Below are 27276 nucleotides of genomic sequence, written 5' to 3' on the forward strand. Positions count from 1 at the left end.
CACATACATTTTGATATAGTTAATCCCATGAATCAAAAATAAATGCTCTAAATGCAATATTTTTGAATATATGAATATGCAGCCTTTTCAATTCAATATAAAAATGTTATAATTCAATAGAACTGTATATAATAATGTGAACTAGTCAGACTAATCCAATCGAGCACTGAGCCACAAAACTATTAATTCAAATTTGACGGTCCAGAGCTTCTACGACGTCATGTGACGGTGATCAAGTAGTACTCTGAGTACTCCGTACTCTATTGTTAATGTCAACATTCTTCAATCCATATTTAACAAGACGGGACAACACTTTTAACATAGTAGTGTGTACGTCTAAGTTAGTGTTCTTGCTACAGTCAATCATCTGTAATATGGACGAAGTATCTTTGACTTCGACCTTTTTAACGAAAAACTGCTCCAACATTAGACTAACGACCTCTCAGTGGTGGTTTTAGGGATGACACCTCAGGTCAAGGGGGCTAAAGGGGGACAGAAGACCCCAAGAAGATTGAAAATACATCCAATTTTGATGGAATTCAAACCATAAGTACAACATTATATTTAGGATACATTTCCAGATTAACCAATGTTACTGAAACACAATTTTGAACTTGATCTGAAGTCGTCGCCATCTCGTAAAATGCAGCTTTTCTGTAATCGCCAGAGTCTGGTCAAGAGGTGAAGTTATGACAGGCTGAATTGTGATTGGACGATAAAACCACGTCCGTTTACTTGAGGCTACGCATGCTAATACACACTCACATGTCAATCAAGTCGACCACACCCCCTTTTTTGCATTTTTTTCCAAATAAGCTGTAAATATGTAGTTAAATGCAGTGGAAGTTTTTTTGGTTTTGCTACGTTTGTACATCACTTCTGTGCTGTGTCTCAAATACTTCTCTTGGTGCACTGGTTAGTATCATCAGGATAGTGTACGTACTAACTAGTAACTAATCCTCCACAGATAGTATGTCTCAAACATACTTCTCTTAGTATACTAGAAGTTAGTATCATCAGGATAGTGTACGTACTAACTAGTAACTAATCCTCCACAGATAGTATATCTCAAACATACTTCTCTTAGTATACTAGAAGTTAGTATCATCAGGATAGTGTACGTACTAACTAGTAACTAATCCTCCACAGATAGTATGTCTCAAACATACTTCTCTTAGTATACTAGAAGTTAGTATCATCAGGATAGTGTACGTACTAACTAGTAACTAATCCTCCACAGATAGTACGTCTCAAACATACTTCTCTTAGTATACTAGAAGTTAGTATGCATCAGGATAGTGTACGTACTAACTAGTAACTAATCCTCCACAGATAGTATGTCTCAAATCAAACTCTGCTGCTACAAACTAACAGGAAATGATGCGACAGCTTCTTCTTCTACTTCTATTTAACGATGATTTCAACCAGCTGTAGGAACACTAGCGACACCTGCTGGCAGCGAAGACGTGTTACCCTTGTACTGCTGTGGCTGTTTTAGTAACAATCTAGTGTACATAGAGCACTACATTTAGCATACTAACAATTGAGACGCACTTAAAACACTAAGTTTAAGTACGCAAGTATGCGATTTGAGACACAGCTCAGGTCTCTGCTGCCAGCCTCTAGTGGACGCTTGAAGAACTGCAGTTTTTTCATTACTGTCATCACTTTTCAAAACGAACGCCACAATGTATCGTGTTCAGAGACAGGAGAACGCAGATCCAGGTATTTACCTCCTTATCAAGTCAGTTTCAAACATGGACGCGAGCAGTGTTGCAGAAGCTACTATTGAAGAGCGTTTTATTTTCACTTTGACACAAAACTTGAATCCACGTAACAGATGGTTTGTGCTGAAGCTTCCTTTGACCCAGTGACACATATTACAGTGAGGACGGATCTTTGGCTCGTCTCTATTTTTTAACTTCACGTTTACTTCACTTTTATTTGCTGTGAATTCCAATGGAATAATTCAAAGTAAAGTTTTTGACAAAACAACGGACGTGACTTAACTTTTGGGCTAAAAAAGGTAAATAGCATTATAAGCATTATTAGCATTTTGCACCAGGAGCTTCACTGTAAAGTTTTATTGATAATTTTTTGTATTACATTATTTATGGTTCAAACATCAAACATGATTATGCTCATATGTTTAAAGGTATAAATACACATGCTGCCTATCAAATGATCGATTTTTTTTATTTTAACTTAATAAGTCTTTAAGACAAGTCACCATCAAATGTCTTCCTTTCATCGTTAATTTTTTCATCTTTCTTGAGGACAAAAAGGGTGAAACCTTTTTCTTTTCTTTTACATTAATCACTCGTCAGAACGTTTCTCTATTCTGCACGATTGACAACGAAACGTCACAGGAATCGATGCGACTTTAAAAATAGCATCACCCTGTTGTTTTGGGGTGAAAAACATTCCTGGTGCTGCTTTAACTGCTGCTGTTTTTCCAACTTCTCTTTCGCCTCTTGATCTGTCACGTCTAATCATTCCGACTCAGACACTCGGAAGCAGATTCCGCCGGAGCACAGCGGTGAATCAATGCCATCAAAGCTGCAGCACTTGCGGCTTTTCATCTCTGAATAACAACGAGTGAATAAAATGGAAGACAGTGGGAGCGAGGGAGGGACGGCGAGGGAGGAGGCCGACGTCAGATAAGGAAACTGTTAATTGCCGTATGAGGAGAGGATCGTGATCATGGCGATGATGAAGATGATGATGATGGAAGAATGGAAATGAGGGATCAGTCATTGAAAACCATGTAGGATTAAAAGTGTTTTCTTTCTTCTCCTCCCTCCCAAACCATCGGAAAACCCTTTAAGATGCACATCGAGGGTTAAAACAGGCCGTTAAAGATGCTGAACGAAGCAAAAGTTGACCTGATGCTGAAGAACGTCGGCTTTAAAGCGATAGTTCAACCGAACTTTGGACTCATTTTCTGCTTAAACTCATGTCGACTCAGAGTTGAGATTATTTATTCATTCATTTTCTACACTTTATTCCTTATGGGGGTCGCGGGGAGACTAGAGTCTATCCCAGTTTCATTGGGCGAGAGGCAGGGGACACCCTGGACATGATTCCAGTCTGTCTCAGGACACACAAAGACACACAATCATTCACACACACAGAATCATTTACACACACACACTCATACCTATGGACAATTTCCCCAAATTCTCAATCAACCTCTGTATGTTTTTGGACTGTGGGAGGAAACCGGAGTGTCCGGAGTAAACCCACGCAACACGGGGAGAACATACTAACTACACACAGAAAGGTCACAAGTTGGCTTCGTCTGGAAGTGAACCAGCAACCTTCTTGCTGTGAGGTGCTAACCACTGTCTACCGTGCGCCCAATTTCCAGATGAATCTGTTTCTGTTTAGAGTTACAGGCAAAAATGTTTGTTCATACGACTGTGACGCTCTTTTATCTTCATCCACAACATCCAAAGGCATGGTCTATATTTTTCCAGAGAGTTTTCACATTATTTAAACTTCAAGAATTAGAGATAAATAAATCTTGCTCTTCTCCTGCCAGTCACAACTGAGGGTTTACCTCAGCAAGCTAGCATAAGTCAGGGGGTCACACGAGGGTCTGATCGTATGAGGGTCACACGAGGGTCTGATTGTATGAGGGTCACACGAGGGTCTGATCGTATGAGGGTCACACGAGGGTCTGATTGTATGGGTCACACGAGGGTCTGATCGTATGAGGGTCACACGAGGGTCTGATCGTATGAGGGTCACACGAGGGTCTGATTCTCCAGGTTTCCACGTCCCACTGACTTCTGCGACTGTTGTTGTGTCCGGCGCTCTCGTCCCGACACACTGGTGGAAGACGATTTGCGTAATCCAGGAGTCTAAGCCTCCCTCGACAAATGGCCATAAGAGACTTACCGTGTCTGGTGTGTGTGCGCATGTGTGTGTGCATGTGTGTGCGAGTGTGTGTGTTGAAAAACTCTTTGAGAAAAGCCTGGAGTCTGTCCCGGCGACTGATAACAGACGGAGAGAGTCGAGCAGCTCCGAGGACTTCGCCAGAGATTTAGAAGCTTTATGCATCTTAAAGTGGAAATATCGTCAGAAATATACATTTCCACGGATCACTGCGAGACGACGCCTTCAAACTCTTCAACACACACTTCCTGATGATTTAATGTGTGTAGAAATATGTTCGAGGGCGAAGCGATGGCAGCGGCAGCCTCGCTTGCACAACACACGCGTTAGAAGACAAAATACTTCTCTTCCTCGTCACATTATTAATGTTTTTTCAAAATTTTCTCACCATTTTTTCAAGTAATTTTCCTTTATCTGGCGTTTTATTTTTGTGTATTTGTTGAGTGTGCAGTTAGAAACTTTGAACACCTGAGAAAATGTTTTACGCGCACGTAAGTGACAAAAAATAAAGTGGTTTGAACAAACAAAAATCTCTAATGCTTTCCATTAATCTCAAGTGTGCAGATTTTTCTTTTTACAACTTTTTCAACTTCTACACAGAGCTTCATTCGTGCCAATGAGCCGACCAATCACAGAGACCGGAGAAAGCTTGTTTCTGATTGGCTGTTCGGTTTCATGAAGAACATGCAGAAGCAAACAAACTATTGTAAACTTCAATGTTCATAAACACTTGAATGCAACACTTTACGCGGCACGTTGTTGCCGTATGACACCAAACAGCCAATCAGAAACAAGCTTTCTGCGGTCTCTGTGATTGGTCGGCTCATTGGCACGAATGAAGCTCTGTGTAGAAGTTGATGGTAAAAAGAAAAGATGAAGTCGATCATTCGCACAGCAGTCGCAAACGTCAGCAAAGTGAGATTTATTGAACGTAAAAGAGATTTTCGTTTGTTCAAACTTTTTGCTGGAGTAAAAAAAAAAAATGATCACTTGCGTGCAAAACCTATTCTCAGGTGCTCAACATTTCTAACGGCACACTCGACAAATAGACACCAATCATACGCCATACTATGACAATCAGGTCTGAAAATCGAACCGAACAAGGATTCAAAGCGTCGACGCAGGATTCACTGTTTGTCTCCACGAACAGGTTTTCTCTCCTCGACCTCATGACTGCGACGCAGGATTCACGCCACAGTCGCACCAGAGTCTTCCTGACATCAGGCTTTTCAGCGTCTCGTTCGTCTCCAGATGCTTCGGCAACAACACGCCAGTCAAAGACAAGTTCATGGACTACAGCTCGACATCAGGGAGCAGCTACTGAAGGCTCGACGGTTAGATGTTGTTTTTAAACGTATATGTTGGTAACGAGTCTCTAACTGAAGATACGCTTCAGGAATCTCTGATGTCGGTTTATCAGTTTCATCTTTTTGAATAATCACAGTTATTCATTTATATATTGAAAGATTGAATTAGTTGTTTTATTTTGTATCAAAAATTGAATTGAATAATTTTTATATCAAAATACTATTTTTAACTATTGTTTTTCTGATTTTAGTTCATTAAACTGATTTATTTTATATAGTTTTATATTCCAAATTCATTACCTTAAAGACAAATGTTCCAAATTCAAAATATTTAATTGATAACCTTTAAAAAACAAAGTTATTTTTTAATATTGAAATAAAAATTCTATGAATAAAAAATAATACATTTAGAAGATGTCTTTTTAAATTATTGTAATTAGAATATAAAAATCTACACGTGTATGTACATGTATTGAAAAAACCTTTCAAAATATATAATATTATATCAAAGAATATTTTCTCTCCGCCGCTGTTACAGTTTGAAGTCTATGTTGTGATTCAGGGACACGAGCTATTGTGGTTTGTGGGATTATTGTTGTGGTTCAAGAAGGAACTTCATCTTTGTACGAACGTCAGATGAAATATCTTTCATAAAGCTTTGATTTTATCGTTCAAATGAGAAAGTTCATTGTTAAAAAAAGAGAAAATTCACGGTGAAACCACATGGAAAACACTGTGTATAAAATGTAAAAGAGAGAAGTTGAGTTTGAGACCCTGATATTATCGAAGGCTTCATCTTTTTCTCTTCATGACCTCTTTTATAAAATACATCTCAGAGGCTCTTGAAGGTGATTCGATGGATGTTTCACAAGATATCGGACAAAACATGACAAAGATATTTCCTCCAGAATCTGCCGACGTTCCCTCGAACAAGAGGTCTTACTAAACCCGGTCCGGGGCGTCACTCACCCGGACGAGCATGTGAGGGAAGGGTCCTCTGGAGTTCTCGGGGACGTTGATGGGCGGGATGACCCAGTCTCTCTTCTGCCGCCTCAGCCCGTTGACGGACGAGCTCCTCAGATGTTTGCGAGGGAACTTGATCACTCGAGGTTGCGAGTCCCAAACCCTTGAGAATATTTCTTCGATGCCGAGCTGGAAAAAAAAAGGGAGAAAATCTTTATTTTATTTTTGGGGGATTTTTCTCCGCAGGCGAGAAGGAAAATAAACAAAGTGTGAAAGTCTCTCTCGGTGAAGGTAGAATGAAAACATCGGCTGTCATGCCGACAATGAAGCGATTGTGTGAGAGTGACAGAGAAGCAAATGTTTTCTGAAAGCAGCGAGATCACATTTCATGAGGACTCTGCCAGGACATTATCTTTCTTTCTCTCCACTCACCGATCCTCCCGTCCGCTCAGAACCTTCTCCACACTTTGTTTCTGTTTCTCCACCGACTGACGCCTCTGTTTCTGCACAGGTTTCAGTCTGTGACCTTTTTTTTTCCTGTAATGTAGTCGATTCCCTCGCTTTTCTACCACCTAACACATGGACATCACTGCACAGAGCCTCAGGTGATCATGTTCACGACGGACAGACGAGAGGAAAAGATGATCTTCACGTGAAAACCATTAACTTAAACTACAAAGGGTGCTTTCAATTGTTTTCTCCTACTTTGGTTTCTTCATCGTATCCTCATGTTTCATAGACTCGGACAACCTTCGACAAACTAGGTACAAATGCAGACTGATCAGGTTTGTACGAAAAGAGGCACAAGGAGGGCAGAAGACCCCCATGAAAATAAGTACAGTTTTGATGAAGATATGACCGTCTGAACTATTGTAACAGCTATTTGTGTGTCTAAACCAGAAGGATCTTCTCGCCTGCAGTTCATACAAAACTCTGCAGCCAGAATTCTGAGCCGCTCTAGTAGAAGAACTCACATTTCTCCTTCAAACTCTTCACTGGCTGCCAGTTTCTTTCAGGATCATTTTAAAATTCTGGTTCTTACTTTCAGATCTATTCATGGTCAGACCTTCCATCAGTGATCTGATCCAGACTTACACCCCAGCTCGGGCTCTGAGGTCTGTGGATCAGAATCTACTGATGGTTCCTGAACTTCAGGACCAGAGGAGAGAAATCCTTCCAGACTGTTGCTCCTAAGCTTTGGAACGATCTGACCCTTCTCTTCTACGGTTTCAGTATAGAGAGAACTGTGAGAAAATGTCTGAGAAAATTGTATAAAAAGTGTATAAAAGTGTGTTTAAAACATGTTTATCAATTGTTCAAAATAAAGCTGATAACTGTGAGGATTTCGTCGACCAGGTAATAAAATCATGCTGTGTCTCAAATCGCATACTACTCTTAGTATGCTAGAAGTTAGTATGCATCAGGATAGTGTATGTACTAACTAGTAACTAATCCTCCACAGATAGTATGTCTCAAATCACATACTACTCTTAGTATACTAGAAGTTAGTATCATCAGGATAGTGTACGTACTAACTAGTAACTAATCCTCCACAGATAGTATGTCTCAAATCACATACTACTCTTAGTATACTAGAAGTTAGTATGCATCAGGATAGTGTACGTACTAACTAGTAACTAATCCTCCACAGATAGTATGTCTCAAACATACTTCTCTTAGTATACTAGAAGTTAGTATCATCAGGATAGTGTACGTACTAACTGCTGAAAATACACCTGTAAGTATATTAATATATATGCATTTATATATGACGTAACTTCCGTTAAAAACGTCATTAAGATGGCGGCTGTTAAGGGTGGTTAGTGGGCGTGTTAGTACGCCAATTTAGTGTGCATGGCGCACTAAATTTCGCATACTAAGAATTGAGACGCACTAACGCACTAAAAATACTAACTTTTAGTACGCTAGTGTGCGATTTGAGCCACAGCATCAGTTTCAGTTGAGCCTGTAGGGATTTCTAATGTCCAGCAGGTGTCAGTATTCAGTGACACAGTATCAATACAGTGTTGAAACGCTTCATGACGCCTCATCGATCCATCAAGTTTTGGTCCAGTTGTTGCTTTCTGATAAAATTCAACCATTTGTTTGTGCGTTTATTGTTAGAAACATGATTCAGTTACTCACCACTGATCACACGTCACTTCCTGGTTCGGGAAAAGAACCCGAGGGACTGAATCACGCAGGTGACATAGGTTTTAGGTGTGAGCTTTTATTTGGTGTTTGGTTCTCCATTGTTTGTATATTATATTGTAACCTTGTGTTTATTTGTTTAGTTATATTATTAATTTGTCATTAGATGATCATTTGCTCTTCAATTTATTACATTGAATGTATTGAAGTGTTAGAGCAGCTGTCGTCAGCTCAGGTGAGAGAGAACAGGTAACAAGTTAAAATGTGTGGATTTCATTGAAAAGACGAGCAAACATTTCCCTTTCTTTTCCACTGATGGAGGAACATCTTTTTATTGAATAGTTTTCTGTAGATAAACATCTATGTCCTCATCTGTCGACTCAACCGTCACAGTATTAAATCAATTGAATAAGAATTATTTCCTCAACTTCACCTTCATTTCTGCAATTGTCAAAACCCATAATGTGCCAGACTTAACCTTCTACTCTTCTCTCTCTACTCCATCTCTATCTTTGGATATTTGCAAATGTATTAATTACATATTTCTTACATTATTTTGAATTTAAGTTGATCCAATTTTTTTTCCTTTTCATCAGACTCTCACTAAAGCAAACCTGAAGACTTGTTTGAGGCTCTTCTACCAACATTTAGTTTGTTTGTCTAAATAAATATGCAGTAAACCTTTAACTATTTTATGAAATGATGTTCTTCACACTCAGTGGTGACTCTTGACTGGTGACATTTCTCCTCAGGGGTCCCTCGATCTCGGTCTCCTCCACTTAAAGCTTCTCCATCTCCCTCTTAACATGGTTTCTCTTCTTTGACTCGCTGCTCACTTCCTCCACTGACCGACCCGGTGAATCAGGCCGACAGTGAGTCGGGTCTTGAAAAAGGTTGGATGATTATCCTCGACCTCCGAGCTGCTCCTCCAGCCTCAGAACACAGCGCGACACTCCAGCCGGACAGAAGTCTATCATTAGACCGAACTGGTTCCTCAGCAATGATTCGCTCGGACAAAGACATTGATGTGCGAGAGTAAAAGTCAAAAGTGTGACAAGAACACCGTGAATCGAGCAGAATCTCACACATTCGTGTCTCAGTGAACGACTGAAGCGAATATTGAATCATTGATTATCGAAGTTTTACTCTAAACCCATCAAATACTTTCTCCTTCCATCAGCTGGTTGTACTCGTCCACAGCCATTGAAACAACCTTCGTGAGATCGACTGACGACTTCTTCCTACAGGAAGCTCAGGACAAGAACAGAAAACTCTCTTTTCTCGCGTCATTTAAAAGCTACAAAGATCCAGTTATTCTCTCTGTCGCGTCTTTTCATCGTCGTCATCAAGAATGAACATCATTTCCTCGCGGCCAGATTTTAGGAAGGATGTGATCAATACCTCCTCTCATGCTTCCTGTTAAGATAATGTTGCAAATGGTTCAGCACTTATGTGTTGAAACAGCAGCAGCATCAGGACACAATATATAAATATAAATATAAATATGTTTCCTGTTCTGTTCTGGTCGCTCTGAGAGGTTCTTGTTGCATAGTCTGGAGATCCTTGTTTCCCTGATGATTATTGTAATTTCAGAAATTTCCCTGAGAGTGTCGTCTCAAAGGGATCAATAAAGTGCAGTCTAAGTCTAAGTCTAAGTCTAAGTCTAAGTCTAATGTGTGTCTGTAGTTGTGTGTCTGTAGCTATATGTATTAACCTGTGTATCTCTACCTGTGTGTCTGTAGCTGCATGTATTTACCTGTATGTATGTAGTTGTGTGTCTGTAGCTGCATGTATTTACCTGTATGTATGTAGTTGTGTGTCTGTAGCTACATGTATTTACCTGTATGTATGTAGTTGTGTGTCTGTAGCTGCATGTATTTACCTGTATGTATGTAGTTGTGTGTCTGTAGCTACATGTATTTACCTGTATGTATGTAGTTGTGTGTCTGTAGCTGCATGTATTTACCTGTATGTATGTAGTTGTGTGTCTGTAGCTGCATGTATTTACCTGTATGTATGTAGTTGTGTGTCTGTAGCTGCATGTATTTACCTGTATGTATGTAGTTGTGTGTCTGTAGCTGCATGTATTTACCTGTATGTATGAAGTTGTGTGTCTGTAGCTGCATGTATTTACCTGTATGTATGAAGTTGTGTGTCTGTAGCTGCATGTATTTACCTGTATGTATGTAGTTGTGTGTCTGTAGCTGCATGTATTTACCTGTATGTATGAAGTTGTGTGTCTGTAGCTGCATGTATTTACCTGTATGTATGAAGTTGTGTGTCTGTAGCTGCATGTATTTACCTGTATGTATGAAGTTGTGTGTCTGTAGCTGCATGTATTTACCTGTATGTATGAAGTTGTGTGTCTGTAGCTGCATGTATTTACCTGTATGTATGAAGTTGTGTGTCTGTAGCTGCATGTATTTACCTGTATGTATGAAGTTGTGTCTTTGTAGCTGCATGTATTTACCTGTATGTATGAAGTTGTGTGTCTGTAGCTGCATGTATTTACCTGTATATATATGTAGCGATGCTGCAATAACAAACATTTTCTCATACAATAACTCTCTTATTATCCTGGATTTTCTATTGATAACTATTGAAGATGCAAACATGTGATTAGTGTATTAGACAAACATTATACAACATCTCAAATAATAGATATTTACCGTAGATTTTCGCAACTTCGCATAAGCTAAAGTTAAAGCTAAAGATAATACATTTTGTACGTATATACGCCACACTTGAATATAAGCCGCAGGTTTCCGTGGTTACAAGTAACTAGTGGTGGCGCCAGAATTCAATCTATTAACAAAGGACTTTCTTAATTGATGCATTAAATGTGAATCAAAACTAGTGTCTACTGCTAGATAGCGCCCCCTGTGGCCGTTAGCCAGGAACAATCTTTCTATATATATTATACAGGTCGCAGGGTTCAAAGCGTGGGAAAAAAGAAGCAGCTTATTAGTTCAGAAGTCTCTGGCAAAATAATGATCGCTCTTCTGGTCGCAATTGCCAAAAGGTTGGTGACCTTTGGTCGAGGTTAACTTGTTAGGCCAAAGTGTTACACCTTTACCAAGACAAGACACTTCAGTCTGGTGCTTTCAAAGTTGTTCTTCCCAAACATCGGCGTCTATTGTCCTACTTTGACCCTGATTTCATAAACGTCTCGAGGACTTTATCCTAAAGCTTTGTCTCGCAAGGTGTTAACGTGGAGAAGGGTGAACGAAAGTGTGTTTTTATAGTATTTTCTTCGGTGTAAGATGGTTGTATAGCTGTAATCCACTTAATCCTATTGTTGCCGCTACACACACACATGCACACACACACACACACACACACACACACACACACACACACACACACACGCACAGAAGACACACGGCCAGTGTTCTGCTGTCACCTGAATCACAGTGGAAATCCTTCTCATTCCACTTTGAACACAATTTCAGGAATACAAACAAGCACATGTGTGTACTCAAGCACACACACACACTCACACACACACACACTCACACACAGGACCCATGTTTTTCCGAGCCAATTCCAAGATACACTCCTTTGTTAGAGCGAGAAACACAATTTCAGACACACATGACCAAACACAGCGGATGTTTTTCAGGTTCAGAGGAGCGAGAGGCTCAGGAGGGCCGGACCACCACCCAGGCACAGACAGGAGGACCGGCCTGAGAGTGAGGCCATGGTTATGTGGGGTAACTCTTCAGCTCTGGTCATGCAGAACACGAACAGGTCGTGAGTGGCAGCAGGTGAGGGAGCTAGCATTAGCATGAGTGTGTTTATCTGCTCGACTGAATGTTTGCTGATGATAATGTGATTTAAATTAAGTCCAAAGACAAACAAATAAGTAAAAAGTGATGAGAGAGTCAAGCGGACGTGAAAGAGAAAATCACCCGCAGAACACAAGGAGACAACAACAGGACTGATGACACACAGCTACAGACACACAGCTACAGACACACAGCTACAGACACACAGCTACAGACACACAGGTAAAAACACAAGGTTACAGACACACAGCTATAGACACACAGGTAAATACATACAGTTAAAGACACAAGTTTACAGACACACAGGTAAAAACACAAGGTTACAGACACACAGCTACAGACACACAGGCAAATATACACAGGTTAAAACACAAGTTTACAGACACATAGCTATAGACACACAGGTAAATACATACAGGTAAAAACACATAGCTACAGACACACAGCTATGGACACACAGCTATGGACACACAGCTAAATACATACAAGTACAACACACAGCTACAGACACACAGCTAGAGACACAAATCTACTGACACACAGCTAAATACATACAGGTAAGGACACACAGCTAGAGACACAAGGCTAACTAACCGCAGCTACAGACATACAGGTAAAAACACACAGCTTAAGACATGCATCTACATAACTGCAACTACAGACACAAAGCTAGAGACACACAGCTACAGACTCACAGCTACAGACGTACAGCTACAGACATGCAGGTGAAAACAATCAGCTAAATACATGCAGGTAAAGACACAAACTACAGACACACAGCTACAGACATAAAAGTAAAGACACACAGCTACAGACACACAGTTACACAACACATTACAACGAATCATCTGAGAGACAAAATGGACGTGATTGAAACAAGAGTGTGTGACTAGTGTGTGTGTTACTGTTGTACTCGAGGAAGCCCAGAGACGACCCGGTCCAGCTGGCAGTTCTGTGCTGCCAGACCCACCAGCACATTGTTGTGGTGTCTGTGCTGCTGAGACATCTGGACGTCCACGAGCCAAATATGAAGCACAACTACTGACTACATGTGTTCCTTTATTTGTTTAACCTTTTAAGGATCTTATGAAAAAAAACAACACAATCGTGTCTATTCGTTCGACTTTCTAATACTTTCTCCTGCATGTTTGCTCCTGAGGGATCAAAAGAGTTTTTTTTTACCTTACCTTAGAAATATTTTACAAGTAATACAATCATTTTAAAAAGTAAATTCACCTTTAAAAATCAAACACAACTACATTGAGTTGAAACAAATTCCCGTGTCAACAAGGTGACACACTTTTACTTTCTGTAAACTTATAGAAATGAAACCATAAAACGCTGAATGATGCTTCTTTCTATGGAGCTGACGATCAATACATCTTTTATTTTATTATTTTATTATTGATTCATCATATAATGGATTCACTGTGGAATTCTTTCCTCGACAGCGTAAACACTGGAACCATGTATTCAGGAAATACAGCCAAAATGATCTTTTCCTATAGAATAATATACTTTCAAACAAACAAACAGAGACGCGCCGAACATCCAACGAATCCTTGAGTTTCTACCTTAAAATAAAAAGAAAGAACTTCTGTTTGTCAACTGTTGAGAAGAACTTGCTCCGGAAAACTGTTGCCATTAAAAGAAGCAGAGCGTCTCTAATGGCTTCTAATCCGGTGTGGAAGGAGAAGCAACGCGCCATGAAATCAGCACCGGTTTGGTTGCGCTTGAACATCAGTGTTAGCCGAGTGTGAGGGTCACACACACACACACACACACACTCACACACACACACACACACACACACACACACACACACACACACACACACACACACACACACACACACACACACACACACACACACACTCATGATGGACAGAACCTCGTTGAGCCTCAAGAAATGACCAGAAAACAAAAAACACTGTTTATATCCAATGACGTCGTCGTCTTAAGTTTTGAATCTGGAAGAAATTACACCTGAAAATACAACTTTTCAGTTTGTAAAGTTTTAAATGAGAGAAATAAAGTTTTTAATGAAACAAAATAAAGTTTTGAATGAGAGAAATAAAGTTTTTAATGAAACAAAATAAAGTTTTGAATGAGAGAAATAAAGTTTTTAATGAAACAAAATAAAGTTTTAAATGAGAGAAATAAAGTTTTGAATGAGACAAAATAAAGTTTTAAATGAAATAAATAAAGTTCTAAATGAGAGAAATAAAGTTTTGAATGAGAAAGAATAAAGTTTTAAATGAATGAAATAAAGTTTTGAATGAGAAAGAATAAAGTTTTGAATGAGAAAGAATAAAGTTTTGAATGAGAAAGAATAAAGTTTTGAATGAGAAAGAATAAAGTTCTAAATGAGAGAAATAAAGTTTTGAATGAGAAAGAATAACGTTTTAAATGAATGAAATAAAGTTTTGAATGAGAAAGAATAAAGTTCTAAATGAGAGAAATAAAGTTCTAAATGAGAAAGAATAACGTTTTAAATGAATGAAATAAAGTTTTGAATGAGAAAGAATAAAGTTTTAAATGAGAGGAATAAAGCTTTGAATGAGAAAGAATAAAGTTTTGAATGAGAAAGAATAAAGTTCTAAATGAGAGAAATAAAGTTTTGAATGAGAAAGAATAATGTTTTAAATGAGAGGAATAAAGTTTTGAATGAGAAAGAATAAAGTTTTAAATGAGAGGAATAAAGTTTTGAATGAGAAAGAATAAAGTTTTGAATGAGAAAGAATAAAGTTTTAAATGAGGGGAATAAAGTTTTGAATGAGAAAGAATAAAGTTTTAAATGAGAGGAATAAAGTTTTGAATGAGAAAGAATAAAGTTTTGAATGAGAAAGAATAAAGTTTTAAATGAGGGGAATAAAGTTTTGAATGAGAAAGAATAAAGTTTTGAATGAGAAAGAATAAAGTTCTAAATGAGAGAAATAAAGTTTTGAATGAGAAAGAATAAAGTTTTAAATGAATGAAATAAAGTTTTGAATGAGAAAGAATAAAGTTTTGAATGAGAAAGAATAAAGTTTTGAATGAGAAAGAATAAAGTTCTAAATGAGAGAAATAAAGTTTTGAATGAGACAAAATAAAGTTTGAATGAGAAAGAATAAAGTTTTAAATGAGTGAAATAAAGTTTTAAATGAGAAAGAATAAAGTTTTGAATGAGAAAGAATAAAGTTTTGAATGAGAAAGAATAAAGTTCTAAATGAGAGAAATAAAGTTTTGAATGAGACAAAATAAAGTTTGAATGAGAAAGAATAAAGTTTTAAATGAGTGAAATAAAGTTTTAAATGAGAAAGAATAAAGTTTTGAATGAGAAAGAATAAAGTTTTGAATGAGAAAGAATAAAGTTCTAAATGAGAGAAATAAAGTTTTGAATGAGACAAAATAAAGTTTGAATGAGAAAGAATAAAGTTCTAAATGAGAGAAATAAAGTTTTAAATGAGTGAAATACAGTTTTGAATGAGAAAGAATAACGTTTTAAATGAATGAAATAAAGTTTTGAATGAGAAAGAATAAAGTTTTAAATGAGAGGAATAAAGTTTTGAATGAGAAAGAATAAAGTTTTAAATGAGAGGAATAAAGTTTTGAATGAGAAAGAATAAAGTTTTAAATGAGAGGAATAAAGTTTTGAATGAGAAAGAATAAAGTTTTAAATGAGAGGAATAAAGTTTTGAATGAGAAAGAATAAAGTTTTAAATGAGAGGAATAAAGTTTTGAATGAGAAAGAATAAAGTTTTAAATGAGAGGAATAAAGTTTTGAATGAGAAAGAATAAAGTTTTGAATGAGAAAGAATAAAGTTTTAAATGAGAGGAATAAAGTTTTGAATGAGAAAGAATAAAGTTTTGAAGGAAGCGAGGCTCCTGAGGTGTCAGGTCGGTGTCACAGAAGAAGCTGCTGCAGAGCAATTATCCGACAGCTCTGCTGACACAGACACGAATAGACATCGTGGATCTGATACTAAATCATGTGTTGATGTCACCAGAGTGACGCTGCATTCAAGGCCCGACACGAGGGTGGGAAGTTTGAGGATTTGAATTTGAATCATACACTTTGTTTTCAATCATTTTAAAATTTGCATTCGACTGTTAATCTGATCATTCATTTGACTTGACCTAAAGTGTGTGTTTGTGTGTGTGTTGTTGTGATGTGTGACTCTATTGTATCATCAGTGTGTGTGTTGTTGTGATGTGTGACTCTATTGTATCATCAGTGTGTGTGTTGTTGTGATGTGTGACTCTATTGTATCATCAGTGTGTGTGTTGTTGTGATGTGTGACTCTATTGTATCATCAGTGTGTGTGTTGTTGTGATGTGTGACTCTATTGTATCATCAGTGTGTGTGTTGCTGTGATGTGTGACCCTATTGTATCATCAGTGTGTGTGTGTTGTTGTGATGTGTGACTCTATTGTATCATCAGTGTGTGTGTTGTTGTGATGTGTGACTCTATTGTATCATCAGTGTGTGTGTTGTTGTGATGTGTGACTCTATTGTATCATCGGTGTGTGTGTGTTGTTGTGATGTGTGACTCTATTGTATCATCAGTGTGTGTGTTGCTGTGATGTGTGACTCTATTGTATCATCGGTGTGTGTTTGTTGTTGTGATGTGTGACTCTATTGTATCATCAGTGTGTGTGTTGTTGTGATGTGTGACTCTATTGTATCATCAGTGTGTGTGTGTGTTGTTGTGATGTGTGACTCTATTGTATCATCAGTGTGTGTTTGTACAAAACTCTCTTTTCATTGAAATATTGACATTAGAAAATGATCTTAAGCTCCGCCCACTGAAATCACTGTTTTTCCGGATATTAAATCTTGTTGACCATAACCACACCCACTCTGCTGTGATTGGTCAAGCATGGAGGTTTGTCACCCCGCGTCATCAATGGTCTCCACCTCCAAGGGAATTGTTGTATAAACAAAGCGTGATTACAGCTGGAGGAGGAGTGAAGCCATTATTACGTCATAATGGACTCTCGTAACCTCTCGTTCGTCCAGATTTCAGAGTAACTTTATAAAGTAATAAAGTGTAAAACATGGTCATGATGAGAAGTTACTGCGTCTTGAAGAACATTCACTACATGATACCAGAGTTGATCACTAGTTGACCTTAAAAACATCAAGACATTAAAATGTACCTCAATCCGGAAAATTAAGAAGAATATTTTGAAAACACAATATTAATTTAACGATTTGAATGTGTGTATAAATATGTCCCAAACAATTTTTACTGTACAATTGTTCCACAATATTCATTTTAAAGTTTTAAATTGTGAATAAATATGAATTTTTATATTGATCATAAATTTGTCTAATTTGACAGTATTTCAGAATAATACATTACATCTGATATTAAATATAAAAACATTAACTTGGCATCAAGGTGATGGACTATAGTGGACTTTTTAACATCAATATTTGCATCTTTTTATTTTCAATTTTGTCCACAAATATTTAACCTGGTGTTATATCAGGGTCACGGTGACGTGAGGCCCACAAATAGATATCATTTTGGACTTCGGGTCACTTTGACCCTGATATAACACAAGCATTAAACTAACAAAATACAACTTTTGGTTGTCCTTGATCACTGCAGATAAAGGATAATGAAATAAGTTATTATCTTACTATTAATAGTCTTCCTTAGTTTAGGAAGCAACTCAATGAAACGACTTCCTTCAGCGGTTACAGTAAATCCTCTCAAACATTTGCTCGATCAATGACAATTATTGTTTCCGGGTCGAGGACCGGGCAGCGTTTCTTTAATTCCCTTCACACTACCTTCAGCTGCAAGACTTGTTTGTCGAGCTCAGAAACACGAGTCAACATTAAGGCGAGCGGCGAGGAAACATGGTAATGGCTTCGTGTCACGACACCGGGAGGCGATGCTGGCGGACCTGTGTTGCTACAGCGTCGCTATTAGTGCTGCAGGAAGGAAATGACTCCATGTTTCTACTTGACATCTACACGCCTGGAATTGCATCATTAAAGCTGTACATGTTCGCACAAGAGGGAAGAGAACATCAACGCGGCGTGGAGCAGGTGAGCGTGGAGGCAGAGAGTGCAGCGTCTTTATCATGCAAGGATTTTACTGGTTTGTGTTTGTGAGAGAAAAGCTACGTTTGAAGTTGAGAAAGGAAGACACTCAAAATCAATTAACAAATCGATGCACTGAAGTCTAGACTCTGATGACAGTCAAAGTTTGATTCAGGAAATTCTTCTTTGCTTCGTGTTGTTAAACATTTCCTGCAGAAACTGGTCCAGAAGACACTTCCCTCCATAATTACATTTCCCGGAGTGATCGTCTGTTGCATCAGCGCTGACTCGACAAATGAGCTGCTTCCAAAAGGATGCTGGGAAATAAACGTGTGTCTCTGAAATGAACACTTCGTCGGTTACCTGCTTTAAATCAAGACTAATCGTTGAAACACGTTTCATTATCATCGAATCTCGAAGGAGTTTGATCCTCGTGAACGACTGTCATGTTCAACAGAGACATCAAGACGACATGTTTGCTATAAACATTGTTTTGAATTTGAACAGTCATGACTAAGTTATGAATATATATATATATATATATATATATATATATATATATATATATATAAATATATACAGTATATATATGTATCATCCTCTCATCCATATGTCTAGTCCGACATGTTAAATAAAGTTGAATTGAATTGAATAATTATCGATATTATTAACTAATGATTAATCTTAATAGTATCGATATTCAACTGCACTGTTGCGATTTATTTCATTTCAAATATATATATTTTTTATTTTATTAATTCTAGGTTTTATGTTTCAATACATTTTGGGTGAAATAAAATCATCAAAATTATTATTAACAATTAACATTCAAAATATTCACGCCGTTTATTTTGGTGTTTAGTGTAGTTCAACTTCCGGCCACCAGACGGCAGCGGTCTTACTGTCCATCAACAGTTAAATCCTGCGAGATCGGGTGTAAGTACCAGCCTTGTCATGTCAGTCCGGGCACTTCCTACGTGATGACGTCACATGCCGCGAACACGAACATCTTTTTTGAGTGATCCGACATCAAACTGACACCTGACTGAGGACAAGAGGATACAGTGGACTCCATCAGCTTTAAAGGCTGATGTTTGCCTATATTTTGGATTTCAGTTCTATTAATTCAACCAAAAACGATTTAAACAATCACAAGAAGTCACTCAAGTTCAGTGTCTTTTCAAATTGTTTCGATGATTATGGAAGTACTTGATGAAATATCATGTATTGTATCATAGGATCTGTGTATCGCGAGAGCCCTGGTCATGTAGTAGAACTCTCTGATATTATTTTAAATGTACTTTTCATTACGTTACTCTGACACACGACAGTCTGACCAACAAACTGCTTCTGAGTCAAACATGTGTTGAGGAACAACAATGATCTTGTTTTGTTATCAATTAAAACACAGAAAATCATAATAATTCATCTCATTGTGACACATTCAAGTTTAATGATTCATCTTTGAATGAATAAAACGCTGAATCGTGTTCAAGACGTCGTTTCTCAGACATGTTTTCTCTCCGACATGTTTTCTCTCCGACAGCATGAACGGCTTCGACCACTTTTCTAACCTGAACCTCTTTCAAGCGTCGACCCCTGATGACCGGAAACCTCCGACTGCAAAGTGCTCGACACAAAAGACGTCTGTTCAGTTAAAGAAGAACTTCTTGAATACAACTCGACGCTTGAGTTTACGAACAGCTTGTGATGTAAAAGTGGACCTAAAAAAACTATTGTAAATATAAAAACTATTGTAAATATATATATTTGACACAAATTAAATGCTGCTTTAATTCTTAAATATGAGTTTACATGTTAATTCAAATGGTCTTTGTTTTAAGGATTTGATTTCATCCTGTTGTTGCCTAAAATAAATTGATTTAAAAACTCATCTAAAATTAAACGCTGAGTCTGGTTTTACTCAAGGTTTCTGCCTTTTCCCTCGTCTGTTGATTCGAGGGGAATGTCTTTCTTTTTTCTCTTATATAGTTTTGTTTGAACCTCACGTGTCTTGAGATACTTTTTTAAGGTTCAACGTCTAATTTTATATTAAATACAACCATTGTTTCCACGATTTTAAAAGGTTTTCTGTTTATTTTGAATGTGTTTTATTTTAACTGTATTTTGACTTGAAAGTTCCTGACGATGTAGGCAGGAAATCATGTTAATAATTATTTTAATTATTAACATTGATTTTCAAGGTTGTCCAGACCAGGACTTTTTTCTACTGCTGACTTTCCTTTTCCTCTTAAAAAACATCTTATTTCTGCCCAATAATCTGAATTAAATTCCAATTATTTCTTATTCAATTCTTATGAAATCATTATTTTACCGAGTTATTTATTTGTTGCGCGAGTATCTTCTCCTCCAGATCTGTATCTGCTTGATTTTCAATGTTCTCTTCCAAATAACCAAGGGCTCGCACTGACGCCTGATGAAGCCGCTCGCTCCAGAAAAGGTCAAAGAGAAAGAGGATTTAGAGGTTGTCGCTTTAATAGAGCGTAAAATGGAATCAGCAAATGAAGATTGGAAAACTAAAGCTGTGACGTGGTTGGAGGAGGACAGATAAGAAGAGTTCTTTCATATTTCCCAAATGTTCCAATTTATATTCAGCGTTCTGCGATGACACTCGTCACTCTGTCGCTCACCTTGGTCAAGGGCAGCGGGTGGGCGTGTCCGGCCGGCGCCACCTTCACCGTGGTCTCCCAGATCCGAGGGTCGTGGAGCCCGAGGGCGGTCAGCATGAACTGGACCGGCTCGGAGAGGTTGGCCACCTCCTGCTCGGCGTACACCGTCCCGTCCGGCCGGACGCCGAAGTTGGGGTGACTGCTGACCAGACCCACCTCGCGGCCGTGCTGGCAGTCGTCGAACCTCACTGTGGAGACAGAGATGCTCCATGAGTCAGAACCGAGACCATCCGTCCAGCAACACCAGAGAAGAACCTGCCAGTGATCCTTTCAAACCTGCCGCTGAAACACTGCTCTTATCTGCTTCTGTGGAGAGACTCACCGGGGAACCCACTCTTTCCTCCAGATTGTTCTGATCCAAACCAGAGCGATAGAAAAGTCAAACTGCATTTCCTGCCAGCGTCTCCGGGGAAACCATCCAGAGCAGGTCCGACATTTCCCTTCCACGACTAACTCGGGGCGACACATGTCAGTCCAACCAAACATTTGTTCAAAAGAAGAGCGACAGTTTATTCGCACAACTACACACAGCGCTGGTCACCAACTGCTCCAGCATGAGGTCCATCAGATGAACAGATGAACTACATCAGCCACATGTTCTGACCCACTGTTCTGATCTGGATCTTATCATCCATGTGTTTGTGTCGTTGACACTATTGTAACAGATTATCTTGTGTCTAAACCAGAAGGATCTTCTCGCCTGCAGTTCATACTAAACTCTGCAGCCAGAATTCTGTTATTGTTTTAATTGTTAAAGCGCTTATGACCCTGGTCTAGAAAGATCTTTACAAATAAATATTACTTACTTACTTATTTACTTACTTATTACTTACTGTCAATCAAATTCTACTTGCATTTGTAACAAGAAATAAAAGTCCATTCGATAAATGAAAAACTTGATTTGAAGACGCCTGACGCGCCTTTTCATCTCTTTTACATTCAATGATTGTTTCACATATAATCTGAGTAAATATTTACAAACATAGTAAAGCTAGTAATGCTTAACACTTTGTAAAGTGTCATAGTTATAAATATCTTTATCAGATTTATATTAACTCCACGGACAACTAATTATTCTGTTTAAAACATGTTACTACAAACGATAATAGTCGTAATATCATACAATAGTAATAATATCATACAATAGTAATAATATCATACAATAGTTATTATATCATACAATAGTAATAATGTCATACAATAGTAATAATATCATACAATAGTTATTATATCATACAATAGTAATAATATCATACAATAGTAATAATATCATACAATAGTAATAATATCATACAATAGTAATAATATCATACAATAGTTATTATATCATACAATAGTAATAATATCATACAATAGTAATAATATCATACAATAGTAATAATATCATACAATAGTTATTATATCATACAATAGTAATAATATCATACAATAGTAATAATATCATACAATAGTAATAATATCATACAATAGTAATAATATGATACAATAGTAATAATATGATACAATAGTAATAATATCATACAATAGTAATAATATCATACAATAGTAATAATATCATACAATAGTTATTATATCATACAATAGTAATAATATCATACAATAGTAATAATATCATACAATAGTAATAAAATCATACAATAGTAATAATATCATACAATAGTAATAATATCATACAATAGTAATAATATCTTACAATAGTAATAATATCATACAATAGTAATAAAATCATACAATAGTAATAATATCATACAATAGTATTGTTGTTAGCAAGAAGGTTGTTGGTTCGAGGCCTGATGGCGCTAGTTTTACTCCGGAGACTCTGGTTGATGATTCTGACTCTGTGTTGTTACTCGTCCCTGAATCATGTAAGTTGTTTCTCTGACTTGTGCATATTTCACTATATATACTGTATATATATATATAAACATATATATATATATATGTTTATATATGTTTTTGACTTGTATCCATTGTCACATATGGGTTTAATAAGGAGATGTTCGTCATTTGAAGGAATTCAAAGGCAAATGAAATGAAAGATTGAAGCGACACGCGTCTGGTCTCCATCTTTGTTGTGTAGTTCACACACAGACGCACAAACGCTGCAACACACTCGGATCTTATCTGGTAACACAACAAATTGATTTCATAAATCTGATATTTCACTGTGAACTAGGAGATGCTTGTTTAAAGTAAGAATTAGCGAGCGAGCGTCTCGGTATCTTCGCCATCTTCGTCGTCTATCTCTCCGCGGCGGCGGCGGCGGCGGCGGCGGCGGCGGCGGCGGCGGCGCCATCAGACTCATGAGGTGGCGACGCCACGAACCTCGCAGTAATTGCTCTTGTAATGGTCTGGATGCTACACAGACAACATGTTTATCACTCAGTGATGACAAACTCGCATTCAAAACAGTCGAGGCGTCGAAGCCTGTGTTCGATAAAGACTCGTTGTGCGCTTCACACGTGAATGTTGTGAGTCATTAAACACCAGGTTGTGACACAAACCAGCGTGAAGCGTCTTCAGATGAATAGTGACGCAGCTGTGCGTTTCTATATCACCTTGATTAGCTTGAACCGCGCAGGCTAATTGTTGTCACTTAGATGGGTCTCCTGTGGTGCAGCTGGAGTGTGTGTGTGCGTGTGTGTGTGTGTGTGTGCGTGTGTGTGTGCGTGTGTGTGTGTGAGTGTGTGTGTGTGTGTGTGTGTGTGTGTGTGCGTGTGGGGGTGTGTGTGTGAGTGTGAGTGTGTGTGTGCGTGTGTGTGTGTGTGTGTGTGTGTGTGTGTGTGTGTGTGTGTGTGTGTGTGTGTGTGTGTGTGTGTGTGTGTGAGTGTGTGTGTGTGAGTATGTGTGTGCGTGTGTGTTTCTACGAGGAATCTTTACATCTTTCTTTCTGCTGCATGTTGATGGACGTCAGTCTCAGGTTTTCTTTCAGGATCAAATGTTAGAACCTGGACGTGGTTGAGTGAGTCTGTGTGTGTATATGTGTGTGTCTGTATGTGTGTGTGTGTTTGTGTGTGTGTGTTTGTGTCTGAATGTGTGTGTGTGTTTGTGTGTGTGTGTGTGTGTGTGTTTGTGTGTGTGTCTGCATGTGTGCATCGAGTATGCATGTGTGTATGTGTGTATATGCATGTGTATGTATGTGTGTGTGTGTGTCTGTGTGTGTATATGCATGTGTGTGCGTGTCGTGTATATGTGTGTGTGCATGCATGTATTTGTGTGTATATGCACGTGTATATGTGTGTGTGTCTATGCATGTGTGTGTATATGCATGTGTATATGTGTGTATGCATGTGTGTGTATGTATATGCATGTGTGTGTATATGCATGTGTATATGTGTGTATGCATGTGTGTGTATGTATATGCATGTGTGTGTATATGCATGTGTATATAAGGCCCCTCTCCTCTTCACCATCTACCCTTCAGACTTCTGCTACAACTGAGTCTCGTCCAGAAGTATGCTGACGACACTGACATTGTTGGATGCATCAGGAACAACAGCGAAGACGAGTACAGAGTCTGATACGTGACTTTGTGGACTGGAGTGAGAGGAACCACTTGCAGCTGAACACCTCAAAAACCAAGGAGCTGGTCTTGGATTTCGGGAGGTCCAGGACAAAGCCACGTCCAGTGTCCATCAGAGGCGACGAGGTGGAGATAGTGGACAACTATAAGTACCTCGGTGTGTGGATGGACAGTAAACTGGACTGGTCCTGCAACACAGACCATGTGTATAAGAAGGTTCAGAGTAGACTGTACTTTCTGAGGAGGCTTCGATCATTTAACATCTGCAAGAAGCTCCTCTGCATGTTCTACCAGTCTGTGGTGGCCAGTGTCCTGTTCTATGCTGTGGTGTGTTGGGGTGGAAATGTGTCCAAGAGGAGGTCAACAGGTCAACAGGTTGATCAGGAGGGCTGGTTCTGTGGTTGGAATGAAGCTGGACTCACTGGTGACAGTTGCTGAGAGGATATCATTGAACAAACTACTGTCCATCATGGATGATGACAGTCATCCTCTGAACACTGTCATCAGTGAGCAGAGAAGCAGATGAAGCACGAATGCTCCTACCCAGGTGCAAAACAAATAGACTCAGGGACTCATTCATCCCTCGGGCTATTAAATTGTACAATTCTGAGTTCGGGGGCAGGAGTGGAGTGAAAGTATCTGGATGTTCTGTTCCATGTTAGTCTTTGTATCTTTGTCTTTGTTGTTTTTCTTTCCTTGATCTATGTCCTTTGTCTTTGTCTTTAGACTTAGATTGTGCCATCTTGTTCTTCCTCTTTATGTTCTTCTTATTTTATTTTTTATGTATTATTTTTTATTGTTTATGAAAAAATGCTGGCTATTGGTAAAAAACAATTTCCCAAAGGAGACCTCCTGAGGGATCAATAAAGTTTTACCTTACCTTACCTTACCTTACCTTATATGTGTGTATGCATGTGTGTGTATGTATATGCATGTGTGTGTATATGCATGTGTGTGTATATGTGTGTATGCATGTGTGTGTATGTATATGCATGTGTGTATATGTGTGTATGCATGTGTGTGTATGTATATGCATGTGTGTGTATATGCATGTGTGTGTATATGCATGTGTGTGTATATGCATGTGTATATGTGTGTATGCATGTGTGTGTATGTATATGCATGTGTGTGTGTATATGTGTGTGTGTATGTATATGCATGTGTGTGTGTATATGTGTGTGTGTATGTATATGCATGTGTGTGTATATGTGAGTGTGTGTATATGTGTGTGTGTGTGTTTAATCCAAATTAAAATGCTTGTCATAAAATCGTGGTAAAAATATTAAATTGAACGAACAATATTGTAGTATTGTGTGTCTTTTCTAATTGTCTCTCCAAACGTGTCGTACATCTACAAGTGTCTACACTGGAGTGTGTGGTGTGTGTGTGTGTGTGGTGTGTGTGTGTGTGTGTGTGTGTGTGTCGTCCACACAGTGTGCGACAGCCTGGTGTCATTCTGCTCCGATGAACTGCTGCTCGAACAGCTCAGAACATACTGTCCAGCAGAGCGAGAGCTGCTCGGTCCAGACTGAGACAGAGGCCGAGCAGGCGTGTCTGACCACACACACACACACACACACACACACACACACACACACACACACACACACACACACACACACACACACACACACACACACACACACACTCTTTGTCTTCATGCTTCTAAAACAGGAGGACGTCTCAGGAGGACAATATATTACATCCTTAACGTGTCATCCTGATTTGTGAAGCTTCCGGAACATGCTGACCATCACTGTCCTCCTCCCTCTCACACCCCCTCCATCATGTTGTTCACCTGTCACCTCTCCTCCCCAGCATCCCTCTCTCCTCCCTCTCTCTCTCTCTCCCTCCCTCTCTCTCTCTCTCTCTCTCTCCTCCACTCCCACGTCCTCAGGTGTCAGCCCTCCGTGTCCTCCTTCCTTATCACCATCGCTTTGTCTCGCTGTTACCCCCTCACACACACACACACACACACACACACACACAAACACACACACACACACACACACACACACACACACACACACACACACACACACACACACACACACACACACACTCTTCGATTCCACTTTACTATGTGTTAAATCAAACCATTATATATTACAAATTGATGATTATATATATTTGTTCTGCACTGATATATATATATCATTTGTAATAGTTATGCTGTATATAATTGTTTCCCCCCATATTTATTGCACAGAATGTATACAGTATTATACATTTAATAGCATATATAATAGTTTCCTCAGAATATTATATTATATAATATATATATATATTTTTTTTATACATTACATATATGATATACAGTATATATATATATATATATATATATATATATATATATAGATATATATACTGTATATATTCCACATATATATAACCTCAATAATCCTAATTATTGTATTGTTTTTAAAAGCTACGTCTGAGTTCTCATCACTGAATACATTGAATAGATATTTGAACGGCAGCCTTTCCAGTAACTCCACAGCAACGATCTTTGACTTCATTTCCTTTGATTTATGTTCTTCATATTTGCACTTTGTCATCCCTTGCACTTTGTTCCTTTTTATTTGCGCTTTGTTCCTGTTGTTATGAAACTATCGTCTTCTGTGACCTTGGAAGAGAAAGATCTACAGACGGATCAATAAAGTCCATCAATCAATCAATATGAACGAAAACAATCAATTATTTTACCGTCACTGACCAACAAACCAAACTCGTAATAAATTCTCTCAAAACAAATCAATGTTTTTCAACAAGAATCTACGACTCGTTCAAATTAATGAAAAGTCTGTCATCGTCAGAACATCCATCGTCGGACGCAGGAAATGAAACGCGTGACGCTCGTGGTACGTTTAGCGACAGGAAGTGGACTGTCAGGGCCAGCAAGACCTTCTCTTCT

At 38.3% G+C, this 27276-nt stretch overlaps 1 protein-coding gene across 2 annotated transcripts in view; it reads right to left on the minus strand.

Annotated features, from left to right (window-relative positions):
* Nucleotides 1-27276, minus strand: part of cdh4 (cadherin 4, type 1, R-cadherin (retinal)) — a 316908-nt gene that overhangs the window by 108524 nt on the left and 181108 nt on the right. For both annotated transcript variants that reach the window (XM_087801671.1, XM_087801670.1), the window contains exons 3-4: nucleotides 20801-21027; nucleotides 6177-6359 (exon numbers count right to left, since the gene is read on the minus strand). In XM_087801671.1, coding sequence (XP_087657797.1) covers nucleotides 6177-6359; nucleotides 20801-21027 — 410 coding nt within the window. The remainder of the gene's footprint in view (nucleotides 1-6176; nucleotides 6360-20800; nucleotides 21028-27276) is intronic.

Source organism: Callionymus lyra, chromosome 10 (genome assembly GCF_982586985.1).
Source record: "Callionymus lyra chromosome 10, fCalLyr1.hap1.1, whole genome shotgun sequence".
Classification (NCBI taxonomy): Eukaryota; Metazoa; Chordata; class Actinopteri; order Syngnathiformes; family Callionymidae; genus Callionymus; species Callionymus lyra.